The sequence below is a fragment of the Mycteria americana genome, chromosome 11, assembly GCF_035582795.1.
Source record: "Mycteria americana isolate JAX WOST 10 ecotype Jacksonville Zoo and Gardens chromosome 11, USCA_MyAme_1.0, whole genome shotgun sequence".
Classification (NCBI taxonomy): domain Eukaryota; kingdom Metazoa; phylum Chordata; class Aves; order Ciconiiformes; family Ciconiidae; genus Mycteria; species Mycteria americana.
The window spans coordinates 18,857,794-18,882,499 of NC_134375.1; the positions used below are offsets into that span (position 1 = coordinate 18,857,794).

The 24,706-nt window shown below is 43.6% G+C and overlaps 1 protein-coding gene across 1 annotated transcript in view; it reads right to left on the minus strand.

The window, feature by feature from the left end:
* Positions 1 to 24,706, minus strand: part of PTPRG (protein tyrosine phosphatase receptor type G) — a 412,947-nt gene that overhangs the window by 57,391 nt on the left and 330,850 nt on the right. Inside the window, exons 10-13 of the mRNA XM_075514168.1 lie at positions 24,074 to 24,182; positions 22,291 to 22,340; positions 18,758 to 19,556; positions 9,384 to 9,516 (exon numbers count right to left, since the gene is read on the minus strand). Of these exons, the coding sequence (XP_075370283.1) occupies positions 9,384 to 9,516; positions 18,758 to 19,556; positions 22,291 to 22,340; positions 24,074 to 24,182 (1,091 nt within the window). The remainder of the gene's footprint in view (positions 1 to 9,383; positions 9,517 to 18,757; positions 19,557 to 22,290; positions 22,341 to 24,073; positions 24,183 to 24,706) is intronic.

Sequence of the window (24,706 nt, forward strand, 5' to 3'; positions counted from 1 at the left end):
TAGCCTAAATGTCTCAGCTCTTACGGGACACATTGTATAGCAAATTAAAAATAAAAAAGTATACTTTTCTTGTTTGGGAGTTTTCAAGGTCACCAACATGATATTAGAATTCTAGTCTTCCACAGCCAAAGCACGTATTGTCCTGTTGTTTGACTTGCAATTGCATGCTTGACATTATCTTTTAAAATAGAGGTGATGCAGATCTGGGCTCCCACTGAGTTCAATGGCCACATCCATAAAAGGGCCTGCAGAAAAGATGTTCACACAACTGACCCACATGGTACGAACATCCCAGGAGCTGAGGAACATGCACGTTTCAGAGTGGGAGTTCTCATTTAAAGGTACTGTTAAAAATAATCACAATCCAGCAGGCACCAGCATTGCTGACGCTGGGACGGGTGGTTGCACAGCTGTGAAATCTTGGTTCTTTGAGCAATCGCCATTCCCTATCTCCTTTGCAAGAAAATACTTTCATATAACAGCCTCTCCAGGGATGTCTAGATTCAGTCACCCTGGGTGCTTGCTCACAGGGTCTTTGCCCTTGGTACCAGGGGTGGCCTCATGTGGGCACCCACTGCTGATAATGGGGCAGTATTGACACATGCAGTATGGATGGTGCCTTAGATAACACACAACGGGGGCAACAAACCACAGCTATACTAACCCCTTCTCCTCTGTTTTGTTTTTAAACTTCAAATCATTGTTGTACTCTTAACTCTTCCCTACTTCTAGGCTCCCCGCTGCAGGAGAACAGATGGAACAAAACTCCAAACAGATTTTTTTTCCCCCCAACCTGTGGGTCTCCTGACAGAGTTGTCCTCTGCAAGCTGCCTTTGCCGTCTTTCCTGCCCATTTGTATCTGCCTTTCACTCTCTCTCCAAAGCTAGAGCCCGCCTTCTCTCCTCCCCCCAATTCTTAGCTGTGCTCTTTTATCGGCTTCACGTTATTCACTTTAAATGTGATGCATTTAAACTGTGTCTTCCAAACGCTTTTTCAGGCTTCTAGCCTGTGATTTACAGAACAATTTATCACACTACACCACTCCTCCTCTTTCCTCACGCTTGCATGTGTGCTTTAAAGCTTGCGCCGCAGACCTGTGGAGAACGGGCCTCAAAGCTCCCATGCAGGATCAATGACTCCTGCGGTGCTCCTGACGAATGGCTGCTTAGCCTTGTTTTGGAACCTAGAAATGATGGAAATTCTGTAGATCACTGCTTTATTGTCTTTCCTATCATGAAGCTTTTTCTAATGGCAAACCTAAATTTCTCTCTTGCTGCAATTTAAGCCAAAGACTCCTCATCTCCAGCACAATGGGTACAGAAGATCACGTATTCCTTGCAGACCCCTTTCATGTATTAGAGCACTTGCTTCCCCTCTCCGCTAACAACCTTGCCTGCCCATCTGCTCTAACCAACTTCCTCATAGAAAAGGTATATTGCACAAGAACTACCATAGCCCTCTCTTATTTACACCTGGAGGTACGCCAGCCTGCTATAAATCTGGATTTCCTTTTCATTTACAGGACAGCTGAGAGGAGAACACTGCTTCATGAAATTCAGATGAAGGCTGGACACGTGTGACATAGGAAGAAGCTGGCTTCAAATATGTGGCAAGAAGTAACTTGTTATTGCAACTGCATATTCTCGAGAACCTGTATAAGGTGATACAGGTTCTTCAGTCGTGCAGACTCAAATTTACAAGGGCAAGGTCTCATTTAGCTGATACCAGTTATTCAGGAGTCACTCTGTTAACATCAGTGAGACTGCTCAGGTCTAAACCTGAAGCAAAATCTAGACTGTGCTATTTCCTTGAAATGGGACATTCCTGGGTCAAAGTGTGTTACTGATTTTTGATGTTGCTCCTGATGCTGTATAATTAGGACTAAAAGTACTATTTTCTGAGTTTTGTAGATATCCTGATAGTTCTGGAAATCACCACTGATAGGCATTTAAGCTTAGCAAATCCCTCTCCAACTTCTTTCCTTTCTCAAGGTGAAAATTGTTGGTTTGTAGAGCGGCAGCTCACTACTGGCCTCACCAGTGAGGAAACGGAAATCTTGCAGAATCCTGGTTTGCAAGAAAAAGTAAAACTAGTGTTAATTAAAGCAGAGTAAAAGTAACAGGCATATAATGAGAGAACATGCCCCTTTCCACAGTCTAGCTCTTAACAGATCATCCAGCATGCTTAAAAAGCAACTTTCCATCTGCAAATCTGTCTCTCTCTCTTTTTTGTCTAATGAGCCTGAGTTAGTCTGTTCAAAAGCCCAAATGGGCATCTCAGGGCCAATTCAGCAGCAGGGGGTCCGTTACTATAACAACTGACAATTCCTGTGATTTCTGAAAGGCCCTAAAGTAGCCATTTGGGAAATGGTTATTGAGCAAGAAGTTGCGAAGGAATGGCTACGCTGGCTGCAGAGTCCTGGCCTCCCTCACGCGCAGCTGCGCTCACCTACCTCAGGCCTTCACACAGAGAAAACCCCGGCACCCCGCCACCCTTGCAAAGAGCCGGGCCGGATCCTTTTCAGCTGCCTGCAAGAGGAGAGGATGAAAGCCCACGAGCCGACAATGGGAGGAACAGCAGCGGCACGCTACGATTTGGCGTTAACAGATCTCCTTGTGGGCTTTTCCCCCCTCACCCCAGGCTGTGCGTTGCCAGATGAAAGAGCAGAGATGCTGTCAGAGAAGTTTTCTTGATTATTGATTTTCCTCATAATGGAAGAATGACAAGCACTCAAAGAACGATACCAACAGCTAGAACAAGCAACCAGCGCTGCCCTAAGCTTCAGGCTTGAAAGCAAGCTGCCTGCCATCGGCACAAAAGATGAGCTCAGTTCCCCATGCGGGATAAGAGGGAGCTGATCACAGGCCTGCTCCCCTTTAATGAAAACGAGCAGCGCTTTGAGATACAGCACACAAAAGGGCCCAGTGTTTCAGTATCTTTACCTCCGGCACTGACAAAATCAAATACAACCTGCATCTTCTGCAATAAAGGCTGAAGTGCTTTTCCTGCATTGCCTGGGTTGAGGCAGGGAGATCAGAGGGCTCCGAATCAGGCTGGGCTGTATCGCACTTGCCAGGCAGTGATCTGCCCCGTCCCCAGCCCTCTGAGGCTGTTTGTCATCATACGAGACTAGACGTGGCCATTCCCAGAGGAAAACGAAAGCATGCCCTGTGCGGCGGGAGCAGGGCATACGTGGTCACTAAAAAGGAGATGGCAGCTGCAAGAGGGTTCAGGCACACCACTCACCTCCACATCTCCTCTGTCTCCCTGTGGCGTTGCCCGTCTCCCAGCTCAGGAAATCTCTCGCCCTTGTCGGCTAATTCTCCTCACTGCCTGCGATGACATGGGTTGTGCCCTGCGGCACTGCCATCCCCAAGCCAAGCACAAGCGCCTGGATGTGGTCCTCAGGCATCGCTGGGGGCAGTGCCGGCGTGAGCACCCCCATCCCTCCTGCTCATTCCTGCCTCGTGCTCGTCCCTCCTTACGCTGGTACAACTCTGCCTGGTTACTGTACGAACCAGACTGGGAGCTAATCTGGTTTAAATCAGGGCATGAAAACCCCCCTCTTTTTTTTTTTTTTTTCCCCAACGTGGATTATTTCTCAATCCAGCTCCTCACATGGTTATACAAACATTTGCATTGGTATCATAGAGGGCAGAACAAGGGCAGGAACAGAGGAGGCTGCTTGAACCGCTGCTGCTGAAATAAATACTCGTGCAACTGCACCCGAGGCATTCTTAAAATCAACACACAGGCTCTTAGAAAGTGTTACCACCTAGCATCCTTCATGAGTGAGGAAATGAGCAGAATCACGAATATTTTAGAGTAAGCTGAAAGCAGCTTTTATCATTGTAAGCAAGCAATTTTACAATGGTCTGTAAATTTGCAATGTTCCTTTTTCAATCAGTACTGTAGATGAACAACACATTGTGTACTCATAAAATAAAACCTAGAGATAGGTTCAGATAACAATTTCAGCACTTTTTACAACCTGCTACAGGCAGAAGTTCTTTTTTTTCCCCAGTGAAGTTTTAACACTGTCTTAGCTATGGAGCTCTGCAAGTTCCCCAGAATTTAACACCAAAAGGCAGTTTTCCAAGGCATGGTTATTAGACATGGTAACTACAACAGTTCTTGGCCTTATGTTGCAGCTTTCATCTCTATATTACAAACTGATTTACAAATAAGGCTCACCAACCTTCTTGGGTGCTATTTTACCAGCGACAGAACTCAGATGCCGAAATACTGAACACCTGAGCTTGCTCCCAGTGAGGTCTTTGCCACCGAGTTCAACAACAATACTGTCAAACTGTAAGTGACTTGGCCCCGGGTCACACAGAAAATCCATGAGCGAGTCAGAAAAAGAATCCGCATCTCCTGGTGCTCAAAGTCATTTCTTCTGCACAGAAAGCCACTGCCAGAGAAGTAGGAGGCTCTGCCACAGGACCTGTCCCAAGGATTCTGTTCAATTCAACAGGATGCTTCAGAAAAACTCTTACTGTCTACTAAATTCTATAGGGTTTTGCCTAAGGAAAATTAAAGGCATCTTTTTCCCAAGCTGTCTCATATACACACATGACTATAAACAAGCAATGCAAGCTTGCTTGCTCTTTGAAAGGCAGCAGCTGTGTTGTTCCAAAAATCCCTCCTGAATGTAAACATATTAGCACTGTATAAACAGCTTGATTTAATAAGAAATGCAATACAATATTCCTGCTTTGTCTTTGGGATCACGATGTTGATGGCGGCAATAATTCAGAGGTGAATTATGGTATCTGCTGAAAAGAAAGAAAAAGAAAACTCTCCAGCTAGAGTTGTGAATTAATTTCTTCCTCTTAGCTGAAAATGAGAAATGGCTATAATTTAGTTCCCATTTAAAAGTTGCTGTTGGCTAAACTCTAAAATCTTAATTGCTTCTTAATATTCTCTGCTTATTTTTCCCTTTGAAACCACAGTCTATAGCATTGTAGTGTTTAGATTAAAAATCAGAATGGAAAACAAACAGTGGAAAGTCACCAGTCACTCCTAAAATAAGGTTTTTTTCTAAAATGACAGAAGTTAATGTGTATCAAAGTATTTTAGTTGATTTCCCAACTCTAGTCACCCTCCTGCACCTCTGTGAAAAAGAAAGTAGCACTGACCCTGGGTTTCCCTTAAAGTGTCAATACTCAGGACTTGTTCAATTTGCAACAGAATATAGTGGAAGTGCTAGAAAAGACATGTTTCGAGCCATATTATGGCTCAGCATGCTATAGGAACTCGCCTTGTTGCAAAAAAACTGAAGTCACACTCAATCCTTAAATAGTTTGGAGGTCACTACCAGACACGCTCTGCAATTCTCAGAGCTCGTAGAAAAGGCTGTGAGAATAACAGTGGCAAAGACTGCAGACAATCCAAGTCAAACTTTAAACTGACCTTGAAGAACGGCAGAAGGATCTCATGATACTGAGTCTGGGTATAAAATCGCAGCTGCAAAACAAATGCCCAGAAATGCAAAAATAATGTGCTTGGGAAACTGCACCTTACAATGCACACGTTTTAATGGGCTCTAGATGAGCTAGTAGTGCTCCAGCAAAAGATCCTAAAATCCCAGTGAATAGGTCTCAGAAATACTCAGTGGTTGTCCCTACAGCACACAATTTCAGGAAGCAGTACGAAAGGAAAGAAAGTAGAAAAAGAAATACCATTGTGCGGAAACGAATGGTGAATCTACATGTTGAGTAAAACGAGGATCTGGTCTCCTCACCTTGTCTGTCTGCTAAGACTCAAATTCCTGACTCGATGCTAAAAGAAATCAGTTTCAAGCACCAGAGGTCCTGGGAACAACAGTCCCCTTCATCGTGCTGATGACAGCTCAAGGCTCAGCCAGGCCAGCTTTTCCTCAAGAGGAATCAAAGATGCACAGAAACAAACTTAAATTACAGCTATCGTCGTCCCTCCTGCCCAGGAAGCCCAACGGCCAACCAGCGCCAGTGAACTTCGTGGCTCCTGGTCACCCCGCGATGGTGCTCTCCTCATTGTTCTGGGATAAGAGGCAGTGCAATTTTTGCAGCTTCATTATGCTGACCTAGTTTATTTTCCACTCTACCAACTTAAAATCACATAGCCCTCTTTGCACAGCAGTGCCATTAAAAGTACTGAATTCAGGACACTTTAGTAGAAAAGTAATTCAGAGCTGCTGCTTGCCTGCAAGTTCCCATCCCTTTTCATTACTGAGATGGCCATCATGCTAAAAAGACGGAAGTGACCCTTTCTCTTCAACATCAATCATATTCTTTTGCCGTTTGTCCAGGATCCACATGGAAAAGGAACTGGGAACAGCAAATTACCTCTGCAAATAAGGGAGTCTTCTTCAGAAATGGCCCAGATAATTTCCAAATATATTCAATTACAAGAAGTCTCTAATGAACACAGCATGGAAACTCAACAGATAAAGAAAGGAAAAGCTTCATCAAACAGTGACTGCTTCCTCTCACTCTCCTTTTCAAATAAAGGGAACAGAAAATGAAGCTTCCTTACAACAAGATTTCATCATAAAACTTATTTCATTGCTGTATCATGGAATGAGTTACAAAGGATCCAAACAGAGATAAATGCTTTGCCAAACCTTCACAAGCAACCTCCCTAACTCCTTATTTTGGTCCCTGGACAACAGGGCATCGATGCAATGCAAACAAGGAGAAGGCTTCGCTCTGCTTCATTGTTCTACTTATGTCACCTCTGGTCTCAAATCATCTAATCCCACAAATGCTCAAAAAGGCAAAAGTGAAAATATCATTTGTTTTATCCTCAAAATGTATTGCCAAAGGGTAACTGTGTCTCTTCTGCTTTTTCTAGTTCTCTGGGTTTTGTTTTGTAATACTTTTTCTCACACCAAAAAAAAGAACTGCTGTGCAAGAAAAGACCCCTTGGTCCAGCACGCCTGTCCCCTTGAGGGTTATCCTTTCATAACAAGTGTTTTTCTGCTGTGCACTTCAATACCATGTTTCCCATACGGAAAAATCTGTCTCAAACTCATTTTCATGCCATTTGCTTTGATGGTGTTATTTAGCAAATTATTCCATATGTTGCCCATTACATTTTAAGCTAAGTATTTCTTCTGAAAATCCAGATCACTGTTCCTTTCAAACTTGTAAATTAGACTCTGTGGTGTTTGAGGATCTGTTTTTTCCTTACTTTAAAACACTCACAGAGATAAACATTTTATTTTTCCTAAGGAAAGGTAATCACACTGAAAAGGGCACACAAAATTCTGTGTTGCCACTTCAATGACGTGGTCTGCACGACATGAAATGTTACTGTGGATGAATTGTGTTCTAGTTGCTTGTTGATTTATCCTAAAACAGACGTTGACTTTTTTTTATCCACTCTCTGTATCTGTTAAAAAATCCTCAGAACTATGAAGGTAGACACAGGAGACCATTTTGAAGCTAGTACACGGGTGCTCTCAAGTTTGTTTATTGTTCCTCAGTTTGTTGCTTCATATTTATCAAAAAACTTTGACTACTACATGACATACTTTTCATGTCTATATTAATTTTTAATCTCCACCTTTTTTTTTAGTATCAATTATACACAAAAAAATTGATCCACTGCTGTCAGGGTATTAATGTCAATGCTCATAATTTTACCAAAGCTGTTGATGAACGTTAACTACTCATGCATATTACAGAGAGCAGATAAGGAACAATTGCTGTCCATATGCAAAATAACAAACATTACTAAAAAAGTAATTTGGTTTCAGTTAAAGTCTTTGTTCATGTATCTTCCTTGATTTATGTGCTTGTTTGTTATTACAAAGCAAGTAAAAATTTTATGAGGTGGGTGGTTAGGAATTTTGAAGATAAAAAATATTTAACTTCAATTAACATATCTTACTCTTTGACTTGAGTAATATTATGATCTATAATACAAGCCAATATTTATCAAAAATTAGTCCCTAACTATTGGTCACTAAGCCAGTACTTTCCAACTTTAATATCTTCTCAGGGACAGTATTGTTACTCTTTGAGCAAATTAAACACTAAGTTTGCAATTATTTCTCTCGATCTATTAGGGTAATTGCAGGAAATAGAAATGTTTTCCAAGCAATGAGAGGTACCAGCATTCTTCTTGATAACAGCTGTTAGCATTTTATTTCAAAACCTTTCCTCCTTAGAAGAGCATTTTGTATCAACGCAAGATCAATATTACTAATCCCTCATTACAGTGCTTCGGGATATACCATATCCTTCAAGGGCTTGCCTGGTGTGAATGTGACCAAGTTTAGTCCTTCAAATGAAGAAAATGTGTATTGAAGGACAGGACACTACAATGGGATCTTCAGACCCCTTCCAATTTCAGCTTTTGTGCACACATCACTGCAATTTTATTCATTGTCTTACTGCAATGATGTGAATTACTCGCAAATGTTAATAGAAATGATTTTCACAAGACTATTGTCATCTATTTATTAATATGCTTTCAAATGTTCCCAGCCTCAACAATTTGGCCAATTAATTGTCAGTGAAATGAGTGTACTGAAAAACAGCTTGGTAGTTTTTTAATTGATTCTGCAAATATAACGACCAATGGACTGCTATTTCTCATCAAAGCTACTTTTCTGCGTCCCATCTAATCAGATTTTGAAATAATTCCTAAGTACCTTCTATGAGGCTAATCCCTGGTTAATTTTCACTACCAAACAAATGAGGTGTCTTTGGGTTCTGGTTCTGGCTCAAGAAGGTGCTGCAGGTTTTAATTTACTCTAAATCAAACAGAGAAGGATTTGTTGATGTTAATCCTAGTCTCCACCACTGAACCAATGCCCACTGGTGTAAAGGACACTATCTCTTTGTAAGAGGCAATCTTTACTTTCAAGACCTTGCAAGGTTGCACTTCCGAACACTTTACCAATGCTAAAGAGCTCCTACTCAGAACATTGCTATGTAACGTGAAACAAGCTTATCCTCCTTTCTTGAAGTACAGTGAAAGGAGGAAAAGAACTGCTTAAGATCACGCAGGAGGTCTGTAGCAAAGCCACCCATGGAACCAAGTCCAGTCTCACTGGGCTTTTCTCCCACAACCACCTTTCCTGAAGGCCAAGACAAAGACACCTTTTTATAGCTATATTAGAGGGACTAATTGGGAAAATATCCATCAGCATTACAGCTGGCTCTACCATTGCTAGAGCTCTACCAAGCTCATTTTCATGACACAAAAATCAATATTTAAGACAGCTGAATAGTTAACCAACAGAGCTGTTCTAGCAGCCAGAGAGTTATCTAATGCATCTATCACTGTAACATCTAATAAAATAAAAAACACAGGACCACATTAAAAAACACCAGCTGAAATGTGTTTTAAATCATAATCAGTTTCCAGTCAAAAGGAAACAGGCTCACCTCCAGTAGACAAGCACAGCTATGAGAAGAATGAGGCACACGAAGGTCAGTGCTGAGACCACAATAAGCGGGATGATCCATTCCATTTTACCAGGAGAAGGTCTCGTGGCCATGCTGGAGCTGTTCTTGTCAGCTGTGTGTTAAACACATAACAAAAACAATCACACAAAAATGGAAAGAGAATTACCGTACAGAACAATGTGTAAGCAAAACAAATAGCTTGTCCATTTTACATGGTATGAGTAAACAGAGCAAAGATCTTCTAACTGCAGGGTGGGACTCCATTTGTCTTTAGTCTGAGACATGAGAGCACAAAAGTATGGTGTTTATTGCCACATATGGCTTGGATTTTACTACTGCCTGTAATTACAGTCTCATAGACAATTTTAGGACTCTATCGTGCAAGCACCTAGTATCAGATGTGGAGTACCCCACCGAGTCATTTTACCACAGTAACAAAGTAAATGCTTTGCTCGGTCATCAGCGTTTGCAGATAAATACACTCTGTTTCTTAACACGAGAGGACAGCCCTGTTTACAAAGCTCCGTGTAATACTTTGGTTCAGAAATAAATTTCTTGGTAACTATCTTAAAATAAAAAATCCTCAACATGTTGGGTGTCATGTCACATCATTTGCGGAATTGTCACAATCTGGTGAGTTACTGCATACGAAAGCACTTTTTAGCATATGGATTGTCAAGATGGATGGATGAATGAATGGATACGATGTGTTGTAACTGACAGAAGAAATCATTATGCCACAGCTTTTGAACAAAATTAAAGTTGGTCAATAGCCTGAGATCTGGCCGAGTAACTCTGTTTCACTTTTCGCATGACATCTCGTTAAAATAACTGTATCGTATATAAGATGAATATCTAGAGGTTCTGCAAGTACTGGAGCCAATGAGCATAGACACTGTATCAACGTATTTCAAAAGACATCTAATTTGTGCAAATTCATGTAGACTTGACAAATAAATTGTTTTAGACAAAATGATAAAAGAAAAATACAGAAGCGGATTCTGTATCTTATTCATGTTTCCTAACAAACAGGCGGTAGTTGATCAATACCTGTCAACAGGACATGATAGGAAAGGATTAGCGTAAACAGCTTCAGATTTGAATGAGGATTGAAACGTACGCACTTGACTTCTACTTTTTAGCCTACGTGAGCCTTTCCTTACCAATGTGCTTCCTTGCCCTTGTTCAGTATTGTATTATCATATCTTCTGAAACTGCTGCAAATCCTACCAGAAGAACATAATTGCCTTTTCACCGTAGGCAGGCAAAACACAGATAATTGGAAGTCACCAGATGTCACATAATATGAAGTCATACTCTATTTTAATAGCATTTAGATTATACTCCTCCATAGGCAGGAGTAAAATTCAACTAACATGGAAGTAAAGGTTAATTGTAAATGCTTTTGCCTGACTGCTGAAAACAGAGCAAGGCTGCAGGCTGCTGCAAGCCCAGCAAGAAATCTTTCTAGTTTTAAGAACTAGGCTGATGGAGGTAATGCCCTTTAGCAAGCAGCCTAAATGAAGTGCTAATCAGAGGGATGTTTGGGGGAAGCGAACGTGCACCGAGTATAGAGCTGATCAAAAGAGAGATGAGTAGCCAGTTGTCTCCAAATTCACTAAGAAAGGCTACCAAGGTTACCAACAGGGCCACTTTGCAGAATAAGCACACAAGGTTGTACCTCGAGCATATGGTGAGCTTTCGTCTTCACAGCATACTAATAGTATACAACATCCTGGTTTTAAGACAGGTCTTTGATTTCCTTGACTAGCAAAGAATAAGGAAAAGAACAATCCCAAAACTAGAGCAAAGGCTTATTCTCTGTATTTGCCAAACTTGCAAAAATCATAAGCCCTGAGGCATTGTTTTTTATAAGTGCACTTCAAATCATTTAACAGCATGAAAAAATTAAGCCTGCGAGGTAAGTGTTACTAATCAGAATGGTAAAAGGGACAAAGCAAAAAAACCATGCAATGTAATAAAACTTAGTAGGAGAGCCAAACAGTCCCACCACCTTACATCCATTAGGGTGTTGCTTCATTTCTCTCCAAGGATAGTATTCTGTTTAGTTTTACCTCCACATATTTCAACACAAAAACATATGTTTCTGTTTGCATGGGAAGAAGATTAAATTCCATTGTAAGCACAGCATGGGCTGGAGTCCCAGTGCAAACTATTAAGCTCTGCAGCGCTCACGATGCTCCTCTTACTCAGTCGGCTGTGGAGAACACACTTATCTGACCCTGCCAACTCCCTATACCACAGATGTGAGGATAAAAAAAGCGTTCAGTGTGCTGAGTGCTAGACTAGCAAATGCCGTTCCTGCATGCTGATGGCTGGCCCCGAAATTCCAGTTGGGAATGCCCAAGCAGTGAGATGCTTCAGAAAAAAAGAGACCACTCCTGTGCTGGCTTTGAGGAAAAAGTCTTAGGTGTTTTCCACTGCTTAAGTAAAGTGTTGAGAGAGCTTAAACAAACCAATGCCAATAAAAATTGTACTGGAATGACAGCTGGGGCCAGAAGTACAGCAGTACAGCTGGAGTGCTGGCGCCTGTCTCTCGAGTGTCATGGCAGAAGAGCCTAAGAAAAGGCAGCACACTGGGTAACTTGGAAAAAGATTTGATGAAAATACACACAAAAAAAGACAGATCTGGGCCTTTACAGCTTCCTGTTCTCCTACATAACAAAATATTATAAAATAAAAAATTGTCAACATTTCACTCTTTTCCAAAGCAAGAATGTTGAGCCTTGGTAGTGTCAACAGCATATCCTTGTAACAGTGCCCACCATACGCTGTACTTTGGGGGGGGGAGCTTAAAAAATGGACCAGGAAACTCCATTTTTGCAAAGAAATGTAAACAGTTTCCAGTGGCATATGCCTTCGTTGAATTAATTCAGTTTGCCTTTTACTGGCTTGGAATTCATCCCAGTAGGAAGGAATAAAAATTATTACAGCTTATCTGTTTCAGGAGGTCCCACACGATACAAGCCCCGGCACTGCTAAATCCACTCCTGCGTCTGGAAAAGTCCGTAACTCCTGTGCACCACCCATTCAGCAGTTCCGTCCAGGCCCCGGCCGATGAGGCCCTGGCACCGAGAGTATCAGAGGGCACCAGGCAGCGAGGGAGGCTTTGGCAGTGCAACTCTTGCACAAAGGTCAAGGCAAGAAAGAGGCATTCTACAATTTGTGAAACGTACTGTTTTTCTGTGTATTCTTGGTAATTAGTTCCTGAGAATAGAAACATGTTTATTTCCTTTAAGTAACACCGCTTGCTATAATAAGCAACCATAGCTGAAATATATAACCTATCTACCTTTATCATCCATTGCACAAACCGCCAGGACAAAGTTCTGTTTGTTGTACCGTTACAGATACCGTTAACTACGACAATACGCGTGTTCTGCAGGCCAAAAGAAAACCCCCGCTGCCAAACTGCCTCAGATCATCTGGTCACTTAAAAGAAAGTCACCTGCTCATCTTTCCTTTGAGTAAATGAAATTATGGACTTTTACAAAGGTATTGATTAATTCTGGAAAACAGTATCGGCCATATTATTAAACGATGAAAAGGCAAAGCCAGGTTTTTAAAAAACGTATTACCTTTGATAGAAGCTCATGCCATTGTGCAGCTATTTTCTCCCTGTTTCTTTAAAGGCATTCCTGCAGCAGTCGTACTTACAGGCTGTGCGCAACTAAGCATGGCTTTTCACTGTTTTGTAAACAGATGCCAATCATATTTAATCCTGACGTCAGATATCTGAAATTCATACTGTTTGCAAACATCAAATAATTCAATCCTTTTATTTTCAAGCCATTCTGCTGTTTGCTCCTTTAAGTTGGCATGCAAAATGGCTCACGAAAATACAGCTTAATAATCCTTGCCACGTATGGAGAAAGAAAGAATTACACAGATGTTTAATTATCTTAATGAGGTTATCCCCAAAAGGCTTTTGTAACCTCAGACCTGGCAAAGACTGTTCTAAAAACCAAAATCCAGTCTCTGCTAAAAGTATACACCAGGCTTGAAATTTAACCCTGCACATCATGATCTCCCTACAAAGCCCTCGTGGGAGGAACTCGGCAGAAGTGGGTGAACGCTGAGGGACGGGAGGACCTGGCTGGAGTTCGGGTCAAGGGCCGAACCCACATCTCAGTCCCAGCTCACGGACTCAGGCAAAAGCCCCAGCTGGACATCTATTACTTTGCTCACAACAGCCCATTCGTTATCTCCTGTCAAATACAAAGGATCTGTTTAACTGTCCGGCAAAACAAACCAAAATTCTGTGGGATAGTATCTGCTCTAGGTTGATTAAACTGAATCATACTGTTTTTTTTTTTTTTTTTTTTTTTTTTTTTGGTAGAGCATCATTCTAATTGCTGTTTTTCTAATTTTCAGGTTTCAGAGTCGCGGACAATGCTGAGCAGCTGCGTGTGTAACAGTTGCAGATCAAAGGTACAATTAGTCTAATGTGGGCACCAAAACACAGAAAAGGATGATCAGAAAAATGAAAGAGGAGAATGCAAGCAAGCGTTCAGTGACAGAAGAAAATCATTAGCGTTGGCCGATACCAGCAGACAAGAAGAGGCCAATGCCATTTGGAAAATAATGACACGGCCTCAGGAGAGGTGTGTGTGTATGTGCGTGTGAAATAAGCACTAAAAGAAAATGAGCCTTGCTGTACTAATTGGCCTCGCACTTTCCCTGTAATTTCTCATGTGTTCCCTGTTCTCCTCTAATCATCCACACTCATGAGTACTTCCCCATCCAGTTATCTCCTTACAACTGCTAATTTGATGCTATATAATTAATTTTACAAGTGTACATTGTTATGAAACAATTTTCTACTCTTTAAAATGATTAAACTTTCTACTCACAAAAACATTTTTGAAACCTTGACAGCTTTTTAGAAACTGCTTTCCTGGAGAAAAGATGCATCCAAAAAAGTTTCTGTCCTCTGTGGGACACAGCAAGCTGCAGGGGTTCTTTCTGCTCACTTTGGAAGTGGCCTTCACCCTCTTTTAACTGTCCTGATGCTCAGGAATTCTTTCAGACACTTCTGGCAATGTCTTCTTGGCTTCACTGGTCGTTGTCTTCATTTCAGGTTTACTTGTTATGGAAAACCTTTAGGGCCCTTTCTCATAGGAAGAGGTCTTGCTTATGCCTGGAGTTTCACTGAACTCAACTCCTTGAGCTAGGTCAGGTCTGTCTGTATGAATTGTAAATTTCCATATTCTGCAGAAAACAATTAAGCTGAAGCGACCAGTCTTAGGCTTTGTGCTAGTGTTTGACTGACGGGCCAGTTCACCAGCTGTGGGTTTTGCTGGCAAGTGTCTTTGGTAACCTAGATCCAACCTGGAGGAAAGCTCCTTCTCCTGCATTCCTGAGAGTCTTCTCACAGGGGTAGCACTCCCAACAGGCCAGCCAGGCCTTACTCAGACACATCTAGTAAAATATATGGGCAAATTCCGGGTTAGGTAGATCTCAGCTATCCACTGCAGAAGCCTGGTGACACAAGATGCAAAGAAAAGAAGGACTTGCCTGAAGAGACTTTGAAGGACAAGGTCCTCACACCCGGTACAAAGACATTCAGACTGAAAGCCTCTGTCCCAAAGCCAGTGAGAAACATCTCAAAATGTTCTCAAAGTTGAAAAACACTAGCTCTTCCCAAAGTCTGGACAGGGAGTCACCACGTTTGTGAGCAACGTAACTTCTTCTACCTGGAGGTCAAGGACAGGGAATGAACCTCTACCTCAAGGAAAATGGCACAAAATGGGCCCTTCTTCATCTCTGAACAGCCATTCCCAGCCCTTTGGCTGCTGAGTGTCCTCTTCAGTACACTGAGGGGCCTGGGAGAGGCTTGTCTGGGAAGCTGAAAATATGGTACAGTTCCTTCTCCTCATCCCAGGTATGTCACCAAGAGTGTTAACTAAGATTTAACTAAGGTTAATTTGGGTGAAACAGGCAACTCTTTCACTTATCTTTTCCCCCAGCTAACATGTGCTGGTTATTTCAGATGTCATTTCCTACACATGGAAGCCATTTTTGTAAGACACAGTGATCTTAGTAAGTTATCCTCCCTCCATAGATAAGCATGGAAAACCTAATGGGCAGAGTCCTTTCAAGGCGGATCATCTTTGCCTGCAGTCTTCAGGCAGGGTCACTTCAAGCCTCCAAGCCTGCAAGTGAGCAGAGCTCTTAAAAGAGGCCGTCTAGTAGGAGGCAAAGCTGTACTGAACCACTTCCAGTAATAGTCCTCTGCATGCTTAAAAGAGACAGAAATCACTACAGACTAAGGGGATATAATTCACAATAATCAGTAAGTACTTCTTAGCAATATTAACAATACTTCCCCATCTCATTGATTTTCATGTTTTTCATCTTAACTTCACCACGGAATAAAAACCAATCTAATAACAATCCCTTTGTCGTGACCTAAGAAACAAGATCAGCTACCCATCTTTCCCCCAATTTACTAGGCTGAGAATAAGCCACGAGGCCCTTTCTAGGTCTTACATAAGGGACGTTGTACTTGGGCCATCCAAGAAACTGGCACATGAGAAACAGGGAGGCAGAAGGCAGGAAGAACTGAAGATAACTATTTCAGAGGCAGGTTTACCCAGGCAGGTTGAATTGCTGGGGTTTGAACCGAAATGGTGCTGAATGCTTCCTCCCAACATTGCAAGGCATGGCTAGGACAAGTTCCCTCCTTCCTGATAAAAAGGTGATTAGGGCAAGTGGCATGATGAAAGCTGCCTGACAGGTATCTCAGACCATATTCAGTGGGAGCACTGGACTTTGAAGAAGATTTTCAATTGAGGAGTAAGAAAAATAGCAGCGTATTTTAAAAAAATCAGCACAACCTGGTGCAGGTTTCTTGGCTTCCGCATTGTTAATCTGTTCTCCTACAGAACAGTTATGATTCACAGCATTAGAGTCAGGTCAGCATTTCTGTAACAAACGTTATTAAAGATTGGATTTAGCTTTGTTTTTTAAATTGGTTCTGAGTGCACAATGTCTGCATTTTTGTGTTTATAAATGTAGGGAAAAATAAATATGTAAGGTTTTTTCACAGTACTCTAACTCTAGAGCAGCTTTGATGGAAAAACAAAATTACAAAACAGTCTACAGATTAGCAAAATAAACAATAACAGTAAAAAAAAAAAACCCCAAACAAAAAAATGGGCATTATCTTATAAATGCTGTTGTAACACACATAATCACTCAGATAAACTTGTCGCCGTATCTGAATCTCAGTCTTTACTCTGCAAATAAATCCCTATGCATGTACTCCATTTGCTCCTTGCAGTTGTAAGATCTGTTTTCCTCACCAGAGCCTGGAGCTCCCCAAGCAGAAACATGTGCAAATACATTGGACTTTCTGCACAGCGAGTTGGGAGCACCGCGAGATACCTGTTTGCATAGGCCTGTGCAGCAAATCCTGACCACACAGGGCTTGGTGCGCATGCAGATCACCTGGGCATGCTTCCAAAAGGTCATATTTGCTGTGTACATACTGTGGAGTTGGTACATACATCCAGAGTTGGCGTGTACAGGAGCATCAGTAATTCTCATCAGGACAAACATAGGAAATACATGAACTCTGCCTGGTGTAGTGGGTTTGAGTGGCAAGGTTGTGGTAGTGGGGGGGCTACAGGGGTGGCTTCTGTGAGAAGCTGCTAGAAGCTTCCCCTATGTCCAACAGAGCCAATGCCAGCCGGCTCCAAGACGGACCCACCGCTGGCCAAGGCCGAGCCCATCAGCGATGGTGGTAGCGCCTCTGGGATAATGTATTTAAGAAGGGGGAAAAAAAAGCCTGTGCGGAAACAGCAGCAGAGAGAGGAGTGAGAAGATGCGAGAGGAACAACTCTGCAGACCCCAAGGTCAGTGAAGGAGGAGCGGGAGGAGGTGCTCCAGGTGCCGGAGCAGGGATTCCCCTGCAGCCCATGGTGCAGACCATGGTGCAGACCATGGTGCAGACCATGGTGAGGCAGGCTGTCCCCTGCCGCCCATGGAGGTTAATGGTGGAGCAGATATCCACTGCAGCCCGTGGAGGACCCCATGCCAGAGCAGGTGGCTGCCCAAAGGAGGCTGTGACCCCGGGGGAAGCCCGTGCTGGAGCAGGCTTCTGACAGGAGCTGTGGACCCGTGGAGAGAGGAGCCCGCGCTGGAGAAGGTTTGCTGGCAGGACTTGTGACCCCGGGGGGGACCCATGCTGGAGCAGTCTGCTCCTGAAGGACTGCACCCCCTGGAAGGGACCCACGCTGGAGAAGTTCACGAAGAAGTGCAGCCCATGGGAAAGACTCATGCTGGAGAAGTTCATGGAGGACTGTCTCCCGTGGGAGGGACCCCACGCTGGAACAGGGGAAGAGTGTGAGGAGTCCTCCCCTGAGGAGGAAGGAGCGGCAGAGACAACGTCTGATGAACTGACCACAACCACCGTTCCCTGTCCCCCTGTGCCACTTGGGAGGGGAGGAGGTAGAGAAAATCCAGACTAAAGTTAAGCCTGGGAAGAAGGGAGGGGTGGGGGGAAGGTGTTTTTAAGATTTGGTTTTATTTCTCATTATCCTACTCTGATTTGGTTGGTAATAAATTAAACTAATTTCCCCAAGTCGAGTCTGTTTTGCCCGTGATGGTAACTGGTGAGTGACCTCTCCCTGTCCTCACCTCGACCCACGAGCCCTTCGTTACATTTTCTCTCCCCTGTCCAGCTGAGGAGGGGGGTGACAGAGCGGCTTGGTGGGCACCTGGCATCCAGCCGGGGTCAACCCACCACACCTGGCTAAGATATTTTTTTTCAGAGGAAAAAAGAAGGTAACCTTTGCGCAAAAGGTGCCTTGTCTTGGAAGATCAGAGCATGTAGGTTTTGTGGTGAGAAATAAACGGGTGATGAGCCTGTATTTGGGAGAATATCTCAAAGCCCAATCAGAGAGAATCCTGCAGATAAACTAAATTAGCTTACAGCATATATAGCAACCTTCCCATGAAACACCAGCTCGGCACAGCAACCGCTTTTCCGAATTAATTTCACAGCTATAGTTCACTGCATTTCCCTCTCTTTGTTTTAAAAAACAAAATTCCTAATGCAGTATGTTCGGGGTTAACATTTTTCCAAATTTTCTCTTCTAGTAAGCTACAAGGACCATGAATCTATCCCAATAAAATAAAAGGATGATCCTTCCCCCTCTACTCCCCCCAGTAATAATTTGTGGGTTGCGTCCTGTAACAACCTGCCCATTGGATGAAGCCAGGCACCACAAAAATGTTGTATCTACTGGAAATCAGTAGGAATTTGGATTGTGTCATTTTCCAACAGTCTTATGCTGGTAGAAACAGTTTCCCCGGCGGTCACTCACCTGGGTTAATGGTGATGAATTTGTTATCTGAGGGGTATTCCTCTGGAAACCTGTCCTCCTTTAGAGGAGGTTTTCTTGTTGTCTCCGGCCTTCTTGGGATCTTCCCCAGGTAAAGTTCGTTGGTGAACGCTGGCGGCACTTGGGTGGAAGGGAGCGGCTGGGGCTGAGCGTCTGCTTCGGCAAAGCTCTCCTCCGTGGGACCTCCAGCCGCGGGGGCAACGTTTTGGTTTGGCTCTTCACCCGATATGGTTTTATTTCCTTCCTCCTCGGCAGTCCGGTTGGGAGAAGCCGTGGCCGCGCTGGGCTCCGTGCTATTGCGCGCCTCCGTGGCCGCCGTTGCCCTGTTTTTCTCCTTCTTCTCGGCATCCTTTTCTTCCTCTTCCTCATGCTCCCGCTCTCCATCCTCGCTTTCACTCTTTTCATCCTTCTCCCCCTCCTCGGCTCCCTCGCCGTCCTTTGTCAGCGCCGAGTCCCGCTCTGGCCCCGGGGAGGCGGCAGCGGCGGCCTCGGTGGCAGCCACCACCGGCCGTCCCGCCTGCTTGCTGGGGGCGGCCGCCATGGGGAGCCGGGTGGGCCACACGCTGCTGGGGAAGGAGGAGATGCCACCACCGCTGAAGCCCAGCCCCGCCAGCAAGGTGCTGGTCACCACTGAGGCCACGGTGGCCTGGCTGCCGCTGGAGGAAGGCCCCATCCCCGTGGCCATGGACACGAAGGAGAAGGGGAGCCCCGAGGAGGTCCAGGTGGAGGAGCCGGAGCTGATGGGAGCCATGTCGGCTGAGGAGGCAGGAGATGCTGTGGGCTTGAGGAGGTCACCGGCAGCAGAGGGGAAGAAAACATAGCAGAGAGCATCAGCAGGGGTCCCAACATGCTACCTGGGGTCACTTTTCTTTTGCTTTTCCCTCCCTTTCCACACACATGCCATTCTGGTTGCTATTCTCTTAAAATGAGAGACTTACACCAGCTGGATGCAGGGCCAAGCCAGGAATGGGACACACCACAGAGCTACACAGCAAACCATGAAGGGAGGAAACCTCCCTGCATTCACCGCTTCCAAACAATCATTATCATCAAAAACCTCTTTATCCTTATCTTTATTTTACAGCGGGACCTTCTCCACCCACGTCACTGGTGACTTGTGAGTAACATTTCCTCTCAGGGGTGAGGAGGATGTAAAGGAGTTTAATGAGTTTAGCTGCATTACTCACAGTGCTTTAATCCTCAGAATACAGAAGTTTAAAAATACAGTGTTACATAAGGGCTGTCCCAAAATAAGGGCTGTGCTGCCAACACGAGCATCCGTGGCTAGTGGGTCTGCTCTGACAGGGAACTCTGCCTCTTCCCACGCACATTGTGAGGGCCTTCGAATGGTACTATTTTTATTTCCTTAATTTACCCATCAGCATTATTCTCCTAAGGACTGGTGCTGCAGTGAGGCATCGCTCTTGTTAGAAAAGACCTGCAGCATGGCCAGCTGGGCACTCATGAAGGACCTGGAGAGCATCAGGAACCCTTTGGCAAGTCACCACGACCTCCACCAGGACCATCAGGCTGTGGCACCCATGTACAGACTCAGCTTTCCCCATCCACAGGTCTCTCCCTGGCCACCACCAGTGACCCAGACCCAGGGCTGGCACTGTCCACTTCCCTTGGGGAGCTGAGAGGAAGCAGGGAATGAACCATGGACTTTGCATCCTCTGCACCCTGTCACTGTTATTCTAATGTCAACCCCGTGCATGCATGCTCGCACGTGGGTCTCTGTGCACACATGTGTATGCTCTACAGGAAATAAGAAACCTTGGTATATACCTAAAGAACTAGACAAGTCATTCCCCTTCCTGAATTACATGTGGAAAAAGACACTGAAGTGAGTTGACTAAGGACAAGGAGTAATTCTGTGGAAGAGCTGGGGTCAGCAGTTCTGCCCGGACAACCTGACCACGCTCCCTCTCTGACTTACTGACAAATGTCTCACGTTACTGAATTCATCAGCAAGAAGAGCATTAGCTGGAAAGGTACGCATCAGACAAGGACAAACAAGGGTTAAATAGGTGCTACTGAACATTGAACAAAACTGTAAAATGTTTATTTTTAGAACTGAAATTTATAACTTAACAGCATTTCTGCATCTCTCTGCAATTCCCGGTTTCAGTCAGGCCGTGTAGTTGAAATGCTGCAGCAAACCAAGAAAGGCTGCTTTCTCACGTTATTTTTGACCAGCTGCAATCACAGAGAACCTGAGGTCTCAGAAGAAAACCTGTGCTTTAGAGATTTCAAGCCAAAACTTTAAATAAGCATCTAAACTTTTGGATACTTATCAGTGTGAATCCCTAAGGCACTGTGAGATTTGCTTTTCGCTGGCATGCACAGTCTCAAAGCTGGACTGAGTATTAAAATTTGACAGCAGATTTTATATGTCTAGAATACCTCTATACATCATTAAACAAACATTAATCATTCAAATTCAAGCTTTGTATGTGTTATTTCCTTACTAGGGAGTATATCAAGCTGGAACAGAATAAAACCAGAAGCAATGTACTTAGAGTAAATTCAATAGCATGAATTCAGTCCATAAATTTGACCGAACAATTCAGTATACCGAATGCCAAGAAATTTAGGTTATGGATAGTTTATGTTAAATAACCTGATAAGGTGCTTTCAAAACTGAAACAGTGTATTCCAGTTCTACTGTAAATGTGTCAACATTTCTGATTCTGGGATATGAAAGTCAGCTTCAGTGACTCGTTACAGCCTCACCTGAATTAAAATTAAAACAAAGAGCTTGTTAAGGCTTTATTCACACAATAGCAGGTTATCCTTAAAGCACCGGAAGAGCAAAGATGCTGTGCCTGAAGCCTTATTCCTGTTGCATATACTTCTGGCCATACAGTTGATAAAAGAACTTAAATTTATTTCCACAGTCATCATTAAGATCGCAAATCCCCTCTAAATGGGTTGAATACATATTTGGGAAGATTTTTCAACACTTGATTTTCCAGAGGTCAAAGCCTCTCAGAGCATGAAGCTAGAAAACCAAAACCCTTCCAATATTTTAGGTACGTTGGAAAACCTCTTGTGGCGGGTTTGAACAACCACCTCCGCAGGAAAGCCCGGTCCGGCTGCAGATCTACAACATCGTGCTGCCACCTGGTGGGAATGTCGCCTGGTGGGAATGTCACCTGGTGGGAATTTCGCCTGGTGGGAATGTCGCCTGGTGGGAATGCTGCTTGGTGGGAATGCTGCCTGGTGGGAATGCTGCCTGGTGGGAATGTCGCCTGGTGGGAATGTCGCCTGGTGGGAATGCTGCCTGGTGGGAATGTCACCTGGTGGGAATGTCGCCTGGTGGGAATGCTGCCTGGTGGGAATATCACCTGGTGGGAATGTCGCCTGGTGGGAATGTCGCCTGGTGGGAATGCTGCCTGGTGGGAATGCTGCCTGGTGGGAATATCGCCTGGTGGGAATGCTGCCTGGTGGGAATGCCACCCAAACAACCGCGGCCCATCCACGCTCCACAGAGATTTATGGCCACAACTTACCACTCCTGTTTTCACAATTCTGGTCCCCTCGAAAATTCGAGTAGTGTTAGCTGAGAAAGAAAGAAACGACAGCGTGTCAGTGGAGTGGGAAGGGAGGCATTGCTAAAATTGCCAAACAATTGCTGAACGTTGCTACTACAAAATAAGTATGCAGGTCTCCGTTTGGAGTAAAAGCAACTCGGCTCGTTTCGTATTACTCACCTTACTTTGAAATTGTGTCTAAAGGCAGATTCGTTTGTCTTTAATTACTCAGGCCTGGCAATGCCGGTTTAAGTGCACTGTCAGAAAACACATGCTCTCCTTCCAACCCAAGTTGGATGAAATGTCCTGACTTACACAGGAAGCAAGAGCAGCTGATTACAAGAGTTTTTTCTGCCTTTATGATAATATTATGATTATTTATTGCTATTTATCTCAACTACAACTATAATCAGCCTCTGAATAATGTTTTGAAAGCTCAAGTGGATTCTTTTTCTGGGTTAGATCCTGGGTACAGCCAAAGATTAGAAGAACTATCCTTTTTGGGGAGACATGGAAGGAAACGCAACATCGACTCCCACTGCAGATGCGTGTATCACTTCCACTGCTTTGAATGCTAGGCTAGAGTACCCAAAGAGTATCCAGCAAAACTGTCAGTAATGATTTACTCTTAACTGTAATTAAATAGGTATCGTGGTCACATTTCAAAGAATTTTTCCATTCTATTATCTGCCGAAAGAGGCCATAATCAGTAATATACAAGTTTCTGACTTCTGCCTGGCACTTAAAGTGATGTCCAAAACACTATGCTGAGGTACTAAGAAACTGAGAGCTACATATGATATATTGCTTGGACAGGACATTTCTTGCCCGATCCCTGCTCTCCCCGCAATACTGCTAACGCTGTGGCATGGCACCGGAAGAGAACTAAATTGTGTCCACAGCTTGATATCCTTCAGATGCTAAGTGCTAACAGCATAGGACTAAAACCTCCACATTTTCCAAAAATCACATGTAAAAATGCCTCTCCTATTTTGTTCCATACACAGCATCAGACCCAAGTGACTTAACTCTTTGCTTCACCTTAAGGATTTAAATTTTTAACTCTCTGCTTGTTTTGTTTTTCCATTACCCATTCTGAGGTTTATATACCTGTAAACTGGAGTGGGAGGGAGTGCTCTCAGCAGAGGTGAATTTTGCCCTACTTAATAGTAGTAATAAATTCCTAGGAAGGAGCAAAACTTCAGCACTTAAAAAACTCAAAAAGCATCAAGTTCTTCTACCAAACCTCAGCTTTACAAGATTTCTCCAATAAACTTAAAAGGAAATCCGTAACAAAGGACAGCTTAGCATCCAGTTCTTTAGCTTTCATTTAAATATGTATGTTTTGGAAATCACTGAGGTTGTGTGCATGGTAAAACCTGAACGTCTCCACATGTGGTTGTCAAGGTAGGACTGATCTCCTTTCCTCTTTACATAAAACAGACACCGATCAGACTCACATTCTGCTATAGCTGTGCCTCTGATGCATAAGCAGTCTCTGATGAATTTGTTTTAGAAAACTAGTACTAAGAAAAGCTCTGAATTCTCCTAAAACCTGACGAACCCTGCCAGCAGAGAGGTGTAGGCAAACCCCCACCACTAGAAATAGGACTCTGATAAAGTCACTGGCCACAATTTGAAATTAGCATTGTCTACATGCATTCAAACATCTGAAATCATTCCACACCATATTGCATTCTGCAAAGAAAACGTTAAACACACAAAGAGTCATAATGTAAAAATATGTATGTGGTTTTTTTACCTTGAAAGAGCATAGTCTGGCTAAAGTCACTACGCATTTCATTTCGGCAAACTGCTTGAACTCTGAACAGATAAAGGATGTCAGGTGAGACATGGCTAATGATGGCCTTCTGTTTAAAAAAAATAGATATTATTCAGTTTTTTACCCCCACAGTACTGTCCACGATCAGTTTGAAATATATAAAGCATTGTGCTAACACAGGACATTTCTGCCATGTAAGACAAACTTATTTCTAAACAAAAATATTCACTGGTCCCCTGGAAGAGGGCAAGGCCAAGGTCAAAGGACTTCCCTGGGATGCACCCGGACTTTGCTGACTCTGCCCACGAGAAAGAAATGAACACGTCCACATCTACTCTCATGACAGTCTTCATGCCTGAAAGTCTCCGCTCTCCTCAGAAAAACCTAAACCTCAAATCATTTGGCCTTACAGGAATTAAAATGAGATTTTTATAGGTGGAGGTCCAAGTCTCAAACCTGGGATAAGCTCAGAAAAGTCACTGTATGTTCAAACTGACGATTTATTTTGCAGCAAACTGGCTGTGGCAATTTGATGCTGGTGGCCTGTGTAATATGATGGCTCGGCGCCGTGGACTGGGATGCCTCTGCCTACTTTTACACCTGAGACACCGC